General features: G+C 40.5%; 1 protein-coding gene across 1 annotated transcript in view; it reads right to left on the reverse strand.

Annotated features, from left to right (window-relative positions):
- SLAIN1 (SLAIN motif family member 1) overlaps positions 1–10276 on the reverse strand; it is a 53396-nt gene extending 43120 nt beyond the window's left edge. The window contains 2 exon segments of the mRNA XM_045566818.1: positions 9662–9741; positions 9743–10276. Of these exon segments, the coding sequence (XP_045422774.1) occupies positions 9662–9741; positions 9743–10276 (614 nt within the window).
- Between the last annotated feature and the right edge of the window lie 2812 nt (positions 10277–13088).

A 13088-nucleotide genomic window follows, 5' to 3' on the forward strand; every position in this document is an offset into this window, starting at 1 on the left:
GGTAAGTCTTTGCCCCTGGGCTGGGAAATATTTCTTAGACACAATTTCTAAGACTGAAAGCATGATTCATAAGGAAAACAAATTATCACTTGGACTTTATCAAAAGTAAAAACTTTGCTCTTTCGAAGGCATTGCTAAGAGAATGAGTGACAAACCACAGATCAGGAGGAAAATATTTGCCAATCATGTATCTAACAATTTTTATGTAGACTATATGTAAGAAACTCTGCAAACTCAATAATCAATGTTAAAAAATGGGCAAAAGATTTCAATAAAAATTTCACCAATTATTGATGGCAAACAGGTATATGAAAAGATGTTCATTAGTCATTAGAGAAAAGCTAACTAAAACCACAATGATATACTACCACATAGCTATTAAAATGGCTAAAATTAAAAAGATTAGCCATAGCAATTAAGTGTTGATGAGCGTGTAGTACAATTGCAAGCTTCATACAGAGCTGATGGAAGTGTACGATGGCATAATCACTTCAGAAAAGAAAGTTTGGCAGCTTCTTAAGAACACACACCTACTCTCTGTTCCAGCCACTCAACTCATTAAGTATTTACCCAAGAGAAAAAAGCATGTGTCCATACAAAGACTTACACATAAATATTCATAGCAGCTTTACTTGTAATATCTAAAAAAATTCAACACAATCCAAATGTTCATCAAAAGATGAGTGGATAAACAAACCATGGTTGTATTCACGCAATCTAACAGTTCCCACAATACAAGTGAATGAACTATTGATTCGTGTTAACAATACAGATGGATTTCAAAATAATTATCTGGCTTAAAAGAAGCCAGACAAAAACAAACAAATGAAAAAGAGTACATACTATGTGATTTCACTGACATAACATTATAGAAAATGCAAACTAATCTATAGCAACAGGAAACAGACCAGTGGTTGCAGGGTTGGAGGTAGGCAGGATGAGGGAAGGAACACAGAGAACCACAAGGAAACCTGAAGTGCAGAAACCTGTTCACCATCATGATCGTGGTCAGGGGTTCACAGGTATATACATATGTCAAGGTCTATCATTGCACATTTTAAGAATGTACAGCTTATATGTCAATCACAATTCAGTACAGCTCTTAAAAAAGGTCACAAGACAGGGACCCACTGCTTCCTGTCCCTCAGTGTTAAGATGAGGGACTCAGACCTCTCATCTACCATGTATGTGAAGAGAAGCTGGTGCCACAGCCCTGATGTGAGTGGGCCACTAATTAGTCAACTGCAGAATTTCCTCATCTCTAGACTTTGAGTTAACTAATTTTCCTCTTTGTTTACTACACACACAAATTCATGTCTCTGACTCTTTTCTTGCTCTCAAATACCTCTCAGCTACTATCTGAAGTACAGTTCTGCCCGCTACCCCCAGCATCCTATGGGACAACTGACAATCTCTTCTGTTGCTAGGAAGCTTCCACCAACCAGCTTGCCTCTGGAATTCGGATAATCCCACCAACTTTTTTTTGATAGAGTCTTTATATATTGTTTTTAGGGGAACCCCACAGGACGATGCCCTTAATCTCTTAAGGCCTACGTGATGCAGTTCTTTCACGTGACCACAGGGCCTCACAGCACACTCGAAAGCAGTTCTCACTTCCACAGGCACATTCAGTCCCTAAGTGACCCACGCTGCTATGTTCATGGCTTTCTTTCATACCCCATCATTCATGTCCACTAACTGGTACTATAGCTCACCCCGACCCCAAATTTCATAGAATGTACACATGATCACGATACTGAAAAGCAGGGAATTCAGTTGAAAGTCTACAGAAGGGACAAACAACTGGAATCTCAGATCCTCTCCTGTAACCCATACAGCCAGTCCTACTGCCCCTTCTCCACCACAACCTAAGACCAGAGACTCACCATCTGAATAGGCTGACCCAGAGAAGCCCTGACTTCAGGCACATCAAACTTAACTGAAGGAGGAGTGAGGTACCTTACTGAACCAGAGACTAAACCAATGTCCACATGCTGACTGGTTGGAACTGTGGCCTCATTTTTCTCTTTACACTCCTAGAAGTGAATGCCTTGCTTATATCTCCCAGGAGTACAGAAGATTTATGTCAAGAGAAACAGATGCACCCAAAAGAAGACCTAGAGATGAGATACTAAAACCTGCACTGGCTGCCCACCTAATCGCTAGTAAACTGCACTAGTCAAATAGCTGCACCCATGAAAAGCTTTAGATCAGCTTCAATACTTCCTTTAGGTGTAAACAGACATCCAATGACACCAAATCTTAGAATATTCCTTTTACATAAAACACTGAGACTAAAAGTAGAGGGGAAAAATATAAAAACCAAGGAGAAAAGCAATGCAGGAAATAGATGAAAAATCCAATGCAACTATAATTGATATCATCTAAGAGAAAATGTTCCATTCACAAAAAAAAAAAGATATTAAAAAGAAAGTAAGTTTCTTCATTCTTGGAAAATTAAACAATCAAAGCAAAAATAAGAGTCAATAAATGGTTTGTAACATCAAGTTGAAGAAGTCTCCCAAAAGCAAAACAAAAACAGATTAGCAATGTGAGAAGACAGATAAAAAAATTAAATGATTGCACTAGGTGGACTGATCTACATCTGACTGTTACAAGTGGTTAAAAAAAAAAAAAAAAAAAAAAGTGGAGACAAAGATTTTTTTTTAAAAAAAGCAAGAAAATTTCCCAGAGATGAAGGCAGGCCATGAAATTCTTGAATGAAAGTGCCCCCAAGTGTCCAGCACACCAAACACATAAAAAGAATCACACTAAGACACACATGTATTTTAAAATACTAGAGATAAAGAAAGCTAAAGAAAAAGTCACAAAGGATTAGGTAACCAAATCATAGCGCACACAATAGCCAGAACACAACAGAAGCTAGAACAAAATGAAAGATGTCTTTAAGCATAACAGAAAGGTTAACTTAGACTGTTACACCCAGCCCAAGTATGAATTTTATGTGAGGGTAGAACAAAGACATTTAGAATATGCAGAATCTCAAAGTATACCGCTCATGCACATGCCCTTTCTCAGAAAGCTACGGGAGGCCGTGTCTCACCTAAGAGAATAAATGAAATATGAAGACAAAAGATTTAAGAAATATGGGATCCAACATAGTCAAGAAACTAAAAGAGTTGCCATGCCAATAGCACTGTGAATTCAGCCTAAGGAGCAAAGAGTAAAGCCTGGAGCAATGAAATTAAGAGTTTCGGAAGGGATAGCACTACAGAATAAATTTTTACAAACAGACTTAAGAGATTATTACTAAATGTGTGTGATCTTATTGAGGAATTTTTTGACTCCATTTGAGTGTCTGGGGAAATAATTTGTGATAAGGAATTAAAGAAAGTGAAAGAGGACAAAAGAGAGGTCATTATTAACTCTTGGAGGAACAAAGGGATTAGAAAGAAATAAATGTAACATACAATTAACAAGCCTCAGCTAATAAATTATAATCACAGTGAAAAAATTAAATATACAAGAAAAACTATAAAAACCATATGAAAAGGGAAGAAAGTTAAGTCTTCATCTTCCATAACAAGTCCGCAGATGTCTCAGATGATAAAAGTATAAAGACTTTAGAAATAAAGAGCAAAAGAAACAACTACTAAGAGTATAAAGTGATGCCTACGTAAAGAGCTCAGTAGTACGAAGGAGGCTTTACTGCTTTCTGTAATAAGCCTTGCTAGAGAGAAGTTTTTTGAACTACTTACACACTGTTTTTTGTATTTTTTGATAAAACTATGCAAATCTATCACATTAAAACGGAAGTGATCATTTTCAGAGTCAGTTTCCAAACAGTGTGTCCAGGATAGCTTTGAGCCTACTATTTCTATGACTTGGCCTAGGACTAGAATTAAATAAAAAAAAAAGGTAGACAGTTACAGAGATTACATAGCTGTGAACTCCTTGAGTACAACATGTCTCCAAAATTATTAAGGTAAAAAACATCTGTATTTCTCCTAAATAGTTGTAAGCTTCTGAAGAGTCATAAAAATCACCTTACATTGCAAGTCATTACAATGCAAGTAACAATTACAATATCCAAGTGTGCATCCTTACTGTAACATACTTCCCAGTGATTTACAAACTACTCTTTCAATTTAAATAGTTTTATTAATGGGTATGTTGGAATCTGGCAAGAATATCTTAAAATACTTAATTTAAAACTTCAGAATTCAAATATTAGAAAAACTACCATTTAAAACATCACACTAACTTTTCTTAAATAGCTTCCAAATTCACACACCTGGATATTATTATCCTTCTTGCAGAATCCCTTCTTTTCCAAACAGGTCACATTCCGGACCCCCTGACTTAATATATGTGATAACACTGGGAGGTCAAAAATACAAAGCCCACCATAATAACCCTGAATGTTTCAAATGAAGTATTACAACTGTCACACACACAAAAAAATCTATTATTCTCAAGAAAACATTTGGTTCTAAAGTCATCCTTTTACACATAATACAAAAACAAATAGTACAGCAAAATATATACAACATATATATATATATTTGCAGACCTGTCACTGACAAGTAATATGTGGTAATTTTCAGACAAATAATTGTAAGAGCCTTCAATCACCACAAGTTTTATTTTAAGGAAAGCTAACACACCAGGACTAATAAGCACAACCAACCAATCTTTAGTTCTCTTAAACAGTGTTGGATTCACTAGCACTTGCTAGGCTCAAACTGGACAGCCACTGCAAAACTCAGCATCACCAAGCTACTAATACCTGGAGTCCAAATTTTAGTTATTGAACTGTCCTATAGCAAACTTTCCCTCCACCCCACCACACCCAACCCAGTTAGAGCTAAACTTCTATCTACTTCAGCGTTTCAAAGTTACTCATTTAAAACACACATCTTCATATACTTCAGTCAACTCCATTTGCTCTTAGAAAACATTGTGCATTTTCAATTAGCATTGTCAGAAAGTGAAGCACCCTCTGGTCTTTTCACTGAAAATCAATTATGCAAAAAACCGTTTAGGTGGTCTAATTTAGCTGTGCCATATGTATAGCGCAAGGTGTTCAACAGCTTTGATGAAAAATTGGCAATGATTTTAGCCAGATGTCTGGGGTCCTGGTATTACATGTGAAAGATGAATATCTCATTCACTAAATTTTCCTTAATTTGTACATATCACCATTTTCCTCATATAATGAACAACTTTTCTATTGTCTTTCCCAGTTGAGCAAATTTAAAATCCTTCCACATCCTCTTTACATAGCCTCAATATTCCAATTGTTATTGCACTAAAATAAAGCCTCTTTATATGACTGTGCTGTCCATTGGCTGGCACGTTTTTAACTTGGCACTCTCTTACATAGAACTGTCTTCCTGGTTGAAGTATACAAGACCTGACTTACCCCAGAGTACTACACTATCTTCAGATAGCAGTGCTTTTCCATCTGTTTTCTCCAAGTCCATTTTGCTTTCAAACAGTATAAACTGGAATTTTTCTAACCTTGACCATAATACAAAAATACATTTAATATCTTACATGTGTAAAAGTGAAACAAGTTTAACAAAGACAAGCACTGTATTGTAAGATGTGGTACACTGATTTTCTATTCTCCTGCACTTCATTAAAAAAAAAAATGCAGGTCAATCCACGAAATTGACTTTATAATTCACTAATGGGTCACAATCTAGTTTTGTCGAAAAAAAAATTATCAATGGTGTAAACACATCTGAATCTGTATAAAGAACCTGAATTTTGGTCTGAACTCTTTCAGTTACTACAGGGAAGAGCTTGCATAAGTCATTTCACCTCAGAGCTTCTCAGCATTCAAATAAGGGTCATAAGAAAGTCTAGTATGCACTTAATGGCTCGCATGGCCACTTCATACCAATCTGACTTCCTCTGCTCGTACTCTGGAGCTTCTCAGCCTGTGGACACCAGGACAGAAATATGAATCATCTTCCACAAAGACTGGAATCATCTAGTCTTACCGTATCCCCTGCATGCACCAAGATTTTAGTGCTATTGAGCTTTTTATTTGCTTCTGATACTCAGACTTTCCCCTTTTACTTTCTAGCCTATGGTCTTCTGGAGAGATAAGGCTATCAAATTATTTAAGATAACTAAGGAACCAGTATAGCATGGTGTGAAGTTTTACTATAGGGCCATAATAACTGGACTTCAGAATTAAGGTTCTGGAACTGCCATCAACTTTCATTTTCTGAGACATTTAATTGTAGCAGGCAACTTTAAATGCAATTTAAATTCACTTTAAATTCAGTTGAGAGAAATATTTGAAGAAATAAGAAAATTGCTTTGTTTCAACGCTTTTCATCAAAATGAAAAGCAGAACACATTCTTTTACATTAAGGGCTTTTCTGTTTGTTTGTTTGTTTTTTTAAAGGAAGATACTACTTATAGGTTAAATAATTGTTCAGAAAGACAAAAAGACCTAAGAGACCTGACTGATCACTCACTAATGACCTATCATCAAACAAATATTACTTCTATTATTCATGATTTTCCTTGGACACATGATCTTTGATCCAAATTTTGTCCAAGCTGTTAATAAAAGGGGATTAATTATAGTCTAAGGCAGAGGTCCCCAACCTATGGCGAGTTGTATAATTATTTCATTATATGTATTACAATGTAACAATAATAGAAATAAAGCATACAATAAATGTAATGTGCTTGAATCATCCCAAAACCATCCCCCCTTCCCTGGTCCATGGAAACATTGTCTCCCATGAAAACGGTCCCTGGTGCCAAAAAAGTTGGGGACCACTGGCCTAAGGTTTCACTAGAAAACATATAGTTACATGAAAGAACTTCCAAAATATTCAATGATTAATTTATACTTGTAAAGCTTGTCTGAAGATATGACATTTTAGCAGAAAGTACTATTCTAAATAATCAAATATCAATTTTGTTTAAACCATTAGGATGAAATCACAAAAATGCATAAAAAATTGTAGGTGATACAGTGAACAGTAACTTGGTCCCTAATATTGTTATTTTAACAATGTTGCAATTGTTACAGGGAGAGGTGGAGCTACGTGCATAGACAAAGATGTCCAAAATACGTTCAATGAAAGGTATTCAAAAAACTGATGTATATATGTTTGTATAATGATTTGTACAATTATGTTCTTTATCTTGAAGGATCTACAGAGTGTTAATGGAAATAATTCAGAGTCATGGTAATGGACTGGGGACAAGAGAGGACTTTTGTGACTTTATACCAACTTTTTCTTAATGAAAATGTAAAACTTCTAGTTTTTAATATTTTTAAAATGATCAGGTACTATATACCCACTCCAGTTATTTCTTAATAAACATAAAAAATAAAAATAAGTTGCCATCCTGCAAACATCAGGGAATCCAAATGAAAAGCACTCTATTTGTAAGACCACATGACAGGGACACTATAGTTTGCAGGGATAAAGGCACTTCAGAGTGCTTTGTAAGCATTAGCATATGGGTTAAACTTTAAAAACTAAACCCTGTTTGTTTATTTTTCATCAATATGCCAAACTATTGCAATTCAAAAATAATGTATAAAATGTAATGATAAATTTTCTATAAATCAGGGGACCTTAACATTTTTAAGTCCATCCCAGTAAGATTAATGATCCCTCCTCGTTTTTCCACCTGAGATTCTAATTCTAGGTTTGTTTTGATGAAGATACTCTAAATAGTTGGCATTTGTCTATAGAAACATTTGTAAAGCATTAAGGCATTGATTTGATATATTCACCTACCTACTTGATGATTGAAATTAATAGAACATGCATCAATTCTGATTTGCTTCAAATCATGTGAAGGGCTAAAATGGTAATCCCACTAAGTAGGTGATTTTTGTTAAAGTTAGTTATTTCAGTGCTATTTGGACTAAATATAAACTATAAAAGGAAAGCCTAAATATTGACATACTAGCAATAGTTAACGGTAACTAAATACGGTATAAATCCATTCAAAAGAAGAACAGATATATTAGATTACTAATCTAGCACACTTACAAAATAAATCAGAAAACATTAATTTTTTAAAGCATGGGATTTATCCCATATATTGCCCCATCAAAAATACAAACAAGTTTCCTTCCACTGTTTACATACATACCAATCAAAAAAGACCAAACAGGGACTAAATCAATCCGAAATAATTTGGAAGTGTCGTAAGGGCTTACAGTTATTAGCCAAAACCTAAGAGCATTTTCCAGTCCCATATTCACGCCGAAACTGAGATTACAATACAGCCTGGGTTTTATAAAGATAAAGGTGTAGCTTTCAAAGAATGGCTTAAAGTGGTGAGTTGTTCGATTTTTACAACTTGAGCTACCTGCACAGCTGCCAAAAGGTACAGAGGAGGAGGATGAACACTCCTCTGAAAGGTTTATTATTATTTTGACTCTTGAATCAAACCACCTAGTTAATGTACTTTACAGTTAAAGTTCTCACATAAAAGTGTAAGGATAAAGGAACACAGTAGTTCCCAAGAGGAAATCAGTAATGTTCGCCATCTCCCATGCCCTTCTGTGCAGTTATGCAACAGGAACACAAAGGCAGGAAAACCCAGGTTGGCAAAATAAGAAGGGTCCTAAACAAAAGGACCTAAGAAAAAAGGAGACCTACAACTATTCTTCATCCCACTGCTATGTAGAGATGAATGCTGTTCATTTTCCTGGCATGAACCCCAACTTCCACGTTCTCTGAAGCTTCTACTTATCTGACCATATCCCACTATGTCTAGTGACCAGGAAAACTTAGGAATTAACCAGCATTCGGACATGAAATGACTATTACTCCATGAGCATGAAGTAGGAAAATTACATAATAAAGGAACTGGATGGCTACCCCCAAAGTTATTCATTCAAAAAAAAAAAGTAGACAGAGCTAACCAGATTGCAACTGAATAAATGCTGTCAGTCTCAAGGTTTCCGATAACCAACCTAAAAAGCTTCTAAGAAAATGAGGTTTCTCTAATCTCATTTTTCTTCAATCTGCAGTTTAATTTTAAAACTAAAGAAAGTTCCTTGGTTATTAGGTTAAAAAAAAAAAAGTGCCTTCAACCTATTCACTCCACTCCCTGAAAAGCCCTCGTTGTCGACACCATTACTTGTGCCAGTGAGGTCATCGCATTTTAAAAAGCAAGTCAGTCTCCGAAAAGAAAATATCAATGAAAAGGCAGCGAAAGAGGGCACAGACTGTAGAACTCAAACTGCAAGAACGACTCTCTCTCTAAGGAGAGATCCATCACCAGGCGGCTTCGGATGCCACCCGAGCAGGGGCAGCACCCAAATCCCGTGCAGCGTTCGTTTGGAAGGAAAGAATAGTAACAGCGGCAGGGGCCAACCTCTACCCATCCCCCGTCACTCCCCTTAAAAGCCTGGGAAAAAGAGCAGGATTCAGCAACCAGACATGATGACATGGATTTTGCAGTTAAGGCTAACGAGGAGCTTGGGACCCAACCAGTCATCAAATGGCAGAACACAAGGCAGATGGAGGGAACCAATTCATCTCCACTGGGAGCAATTAGAAAACAGGTTTCTGCCTTGGTGAAAAGCCCCGGCTCATCGCCCGACTCGACACTCGCTAGGCCGCCCCGCCCGCCCCCGCCCCGCTTCCCGGGGCCCCGGGGCCGGGGTCTGGGGGCCGGGAGCGGAGCCCGGCAGTACCAGGTGTAGTCGTCCTCGTCCCGCCAGGCGGCCACGCTCTCCAGGTCCAGCGGCTCCACCTCGTCCAGCGGCGTGGGGGGGCGGCGAGGGTGGCGCGGCGGCTGCCCCCGGCGGCGTCCCCGCGGCCCCCGGCTCCGGCCCGGCGCTGCCCGCGCTGAAGAAGCCCGCGGCCGGCTTGAAGTAGACGAAAGGCGCCTCGGGGGGCTGCGCCAGGCTGCAGAGCAGAGAGGGCGCCGGGCTGGGCAGGCAGAAGGTTCCGGGGAACGCTGGGCCGGAGCCGCCGCCGCCGCCGCCGCCGCCCCCGCCCCCGGAGCCCAGCGCCAGCCCGAGCCCCAGGCCCCCCGAGGCGGTGGGGGCGGCCGGGGGGCTCCGCGGACCCAACGGGCTGCAGGCCCCGGCGGGGGGCGGCGCGGCGGGCGGCGGCGGCGGCAGCAGCAGCAGGTGCGGGGCGGCGGCCGCGCTGGCCGCCCGGCTCCGCAGCTGCTCGTTCTGCTTCTCCAGCTTGCGCACCAGCTCCTGCAGCTTCTTCACCTCCAGCTCCGCGTTCACCACCGGCCCGGAGCCCGCTCCGGAGCCGCCCCCCGCCGAGGCGCATTTCACCTGCTCCGCCATCATCGTGGGCCCCGGGGGCGCCGCGGCCGCCGGGAGGCGCGCGCCGGCTGCTCGGCCCGCGGGGAGGCTGCGGCCGCTTCACCGCCGCCCGGGCCTGGGGGCCGACCGCGCGGGCGCCGGGGCCGAGCCGGCCGCTCGCATCAGCACCGGGCCCGAGCCGCTCTGCACATGCTCAGTGCGCCCCTCCGCTCCCCTGGGCGCCGCGGCGGCTCCGGGTTTTAGCCGCGGCCCCGGGGCGGGGCGGGGCGCGGGGCCGGCCCCGGGGATGGGGTGGGGACAGGCGCCCCCGAGGGGGCGGGACCGGCGGCGCGGGCTGGGGCTGGGCCCCCGCACCCACCCGCGCCACCTGGCCCCGGGTGCCTGATTGGACCCAGCCTGAACTTTCCCGCCACGGCGCTTCCTCCCGCCGCAGCCCGGGGAGCCAACTGCGCGGGTCCCCGAGCCAGGTGCGGGGTTCCGCGGTGGCCGCCGCAGGTGCCTGCCTTCCCCCAGGAGTGACCGGGCCCGCTGGTTGGGTCCCTTCCAAGAACACTCACTGTATCTATTAGCCACTAGCTAATGAAACCTACAGAAAACGAAAAGGCTGGGGAGGGGATCGTTATTGTAAAAACCGAAAAGCATACACGTGGAACTGAAAGGCCTTGGGACGGTGCTATTAATCTATTACACTAATTGATAATTCAGAAACAAAATGGTGGGAGAGAGAAAGAAGGCCCGGGAGAAATAGGAAGAAATCCCTTTCACTATGAGAGGGACAGTGGCCACCTGCTAAACAGCCAAGTGTTCGCGTAAGTTTTTTTCTAAAATAGTCAAATTTGAACTATTCTATTACCACCATTGTTTGCCGCAATAAAACAAGAATTGCTTTTTAAAGATCTTTGAGCACCTACTCTGTGCCAGGCGCCATTCTAAGAACTGGCCGTCCAAGCAGTGAACGCAACAGGCAACAATCCTGAAGGGGAGAAATATGAGTAACATTGTGTCGTGCTCCATCTGTCAAATAATTTACGAGCTATTAAAATCAGATTTGCTGGAGGAAAAAAATACATAAAACCTCAGGACTTTCCCCAATATCCTCTGATCTCACCTGCAAACCTGCTATTTCTTAGCTGCTTTTTATTTTTTTAAAAGCCCTTTAAGCAGAAGAATTGAATCAAGTTTCATGCAGTTAATATTGACTTAGCATTTTGAGTGTTTAATACAATCAGAGGAAAGCCGGAGATTTTGTGAGAAAAGCCCACAGAACTGGTTCTCATACTCAGATAATATATTAACATTATCTGGCGATGGTTCTTGCTCAGGGACTTTTTGCCAATCTTGTGACAATGTACCACATCCCTCAGGAACTGCTAGCACATTGTATCTATTGGTTTTAGATACGTGGTTCTCTGCCTTCCTACTCAGAAACAATTGTGTCTTCTCAGTTGTCAATCTCCATCTCTAGCTTCCGTGTGCGGGGTGGATGTTCTACATTTAACGTGCTTGGTGAGAGCGTCTATAAATTAGATACATTGGTGTGATACCTGCCCCTCATCTTCCCCAGCTGTGTCCCTGCTTGCTAGTCCACCACCTAACCACCTGTATCACCCATCACCTTTCCAAGTTTCAGTGTATCTTTACGATTTTTTGGTTATCAGTAAAACCTGGAGAAGTGGAGTAATACTACTGAAAGTCCTAAGTAAAGAATCTATTGAAGGATTTCTCCGCATGCTCAGTGGCAGATGCGGGTAGCAGTATCCCTGCCACACAAAGAAAAGGAGAGGACAGACACAATGAGAACAAAGAGCTGCTGGGTTCTACACTAGCAAAAGAAGTTGGAAATAGGCACGTAATAGTGAAGACGACAAGAATTAAGATGTGAAGAAAAGCAGTCATTTTACTGCAAAATTTATATACTGTAAAGAAAGAGAAATATAAACAACCTTCTCCTCCCCCATTTACCCAATGTGGTCTATAGAATACACCCAACAACCAGTATTCATATGGTCTATAGAATACATCCAGCAACCAGTATTCAAGCTATATCACTGTGCCTTCTGAGTAACAATTATTATAAAAAAAATCTTTGTTCTTTAAAAAGAAAGCACTCATTGCAATTTAGACATGGAAAAGAGGTGAACCATTGTGTTTTACATTTCTATCTGCATTATTCTTCTGAAAAGACAAATTTGCTCTCTTGCAATCTGTTTTAAAAGTGTGAAATTATTCACGTCCGAAGAAATTTAAAATCATGTTCTTGCTTCCTATTAAAGCTTCTCTTTTTTCCCTTCTGTGAGTTGCACATGTACATACACCAGAGACACTCAAAATGCACACTGATTTTAAGTTGGTATCCCCAGGATACCAGTCTCTTTAACACATAATTAAAGGGGTTGATGGTGTCAGGGTTTTAATTAAGCAATCTTGATTTTTTTATTTTGATGCAAATTTGTAAGCTTTGTGTTTTGAAAGAAATTGCATGCATAGTTGCTCAATTTTAAAATGTTTTATTTTAAATGAAATCACATAGGTGATTTCAGGGGCTTACAAACAGGATGTGAAAAATGAAAGTGCATATCTCATTAAAAACTTTATGCTTTAAGGATGCATTTGAAACACCATAAAATAATGAGAAACATCCATATATCACACATTCAAAACTGGATAAAGAAATACATATTTCTTCAGTAGGACCTATTCATTACACTTCAGAACTACAGTCACAATAGTGAATTACATATATCTTTAATAGTGTCTATGGACATCAAATTGATCCATGAATAGAATTGCAAAAGCAGCATAGTTTCTTCTTGAATATATAAAAATAATTCCCCAC

This window comes from Lemur catta, chromosome 13, assembly GCF_020740605.2.
Source record: "Lemur catta isolate mLemCat1 chromosome 13, mLemCat1.pri, whole genome shotgun sequence".
NCBI classification, from domain to species: Eukaryota; Metazoa; Chordata; class Mammalia; order Primates; family Lemuridae; genus Lemur; species Lemur catta.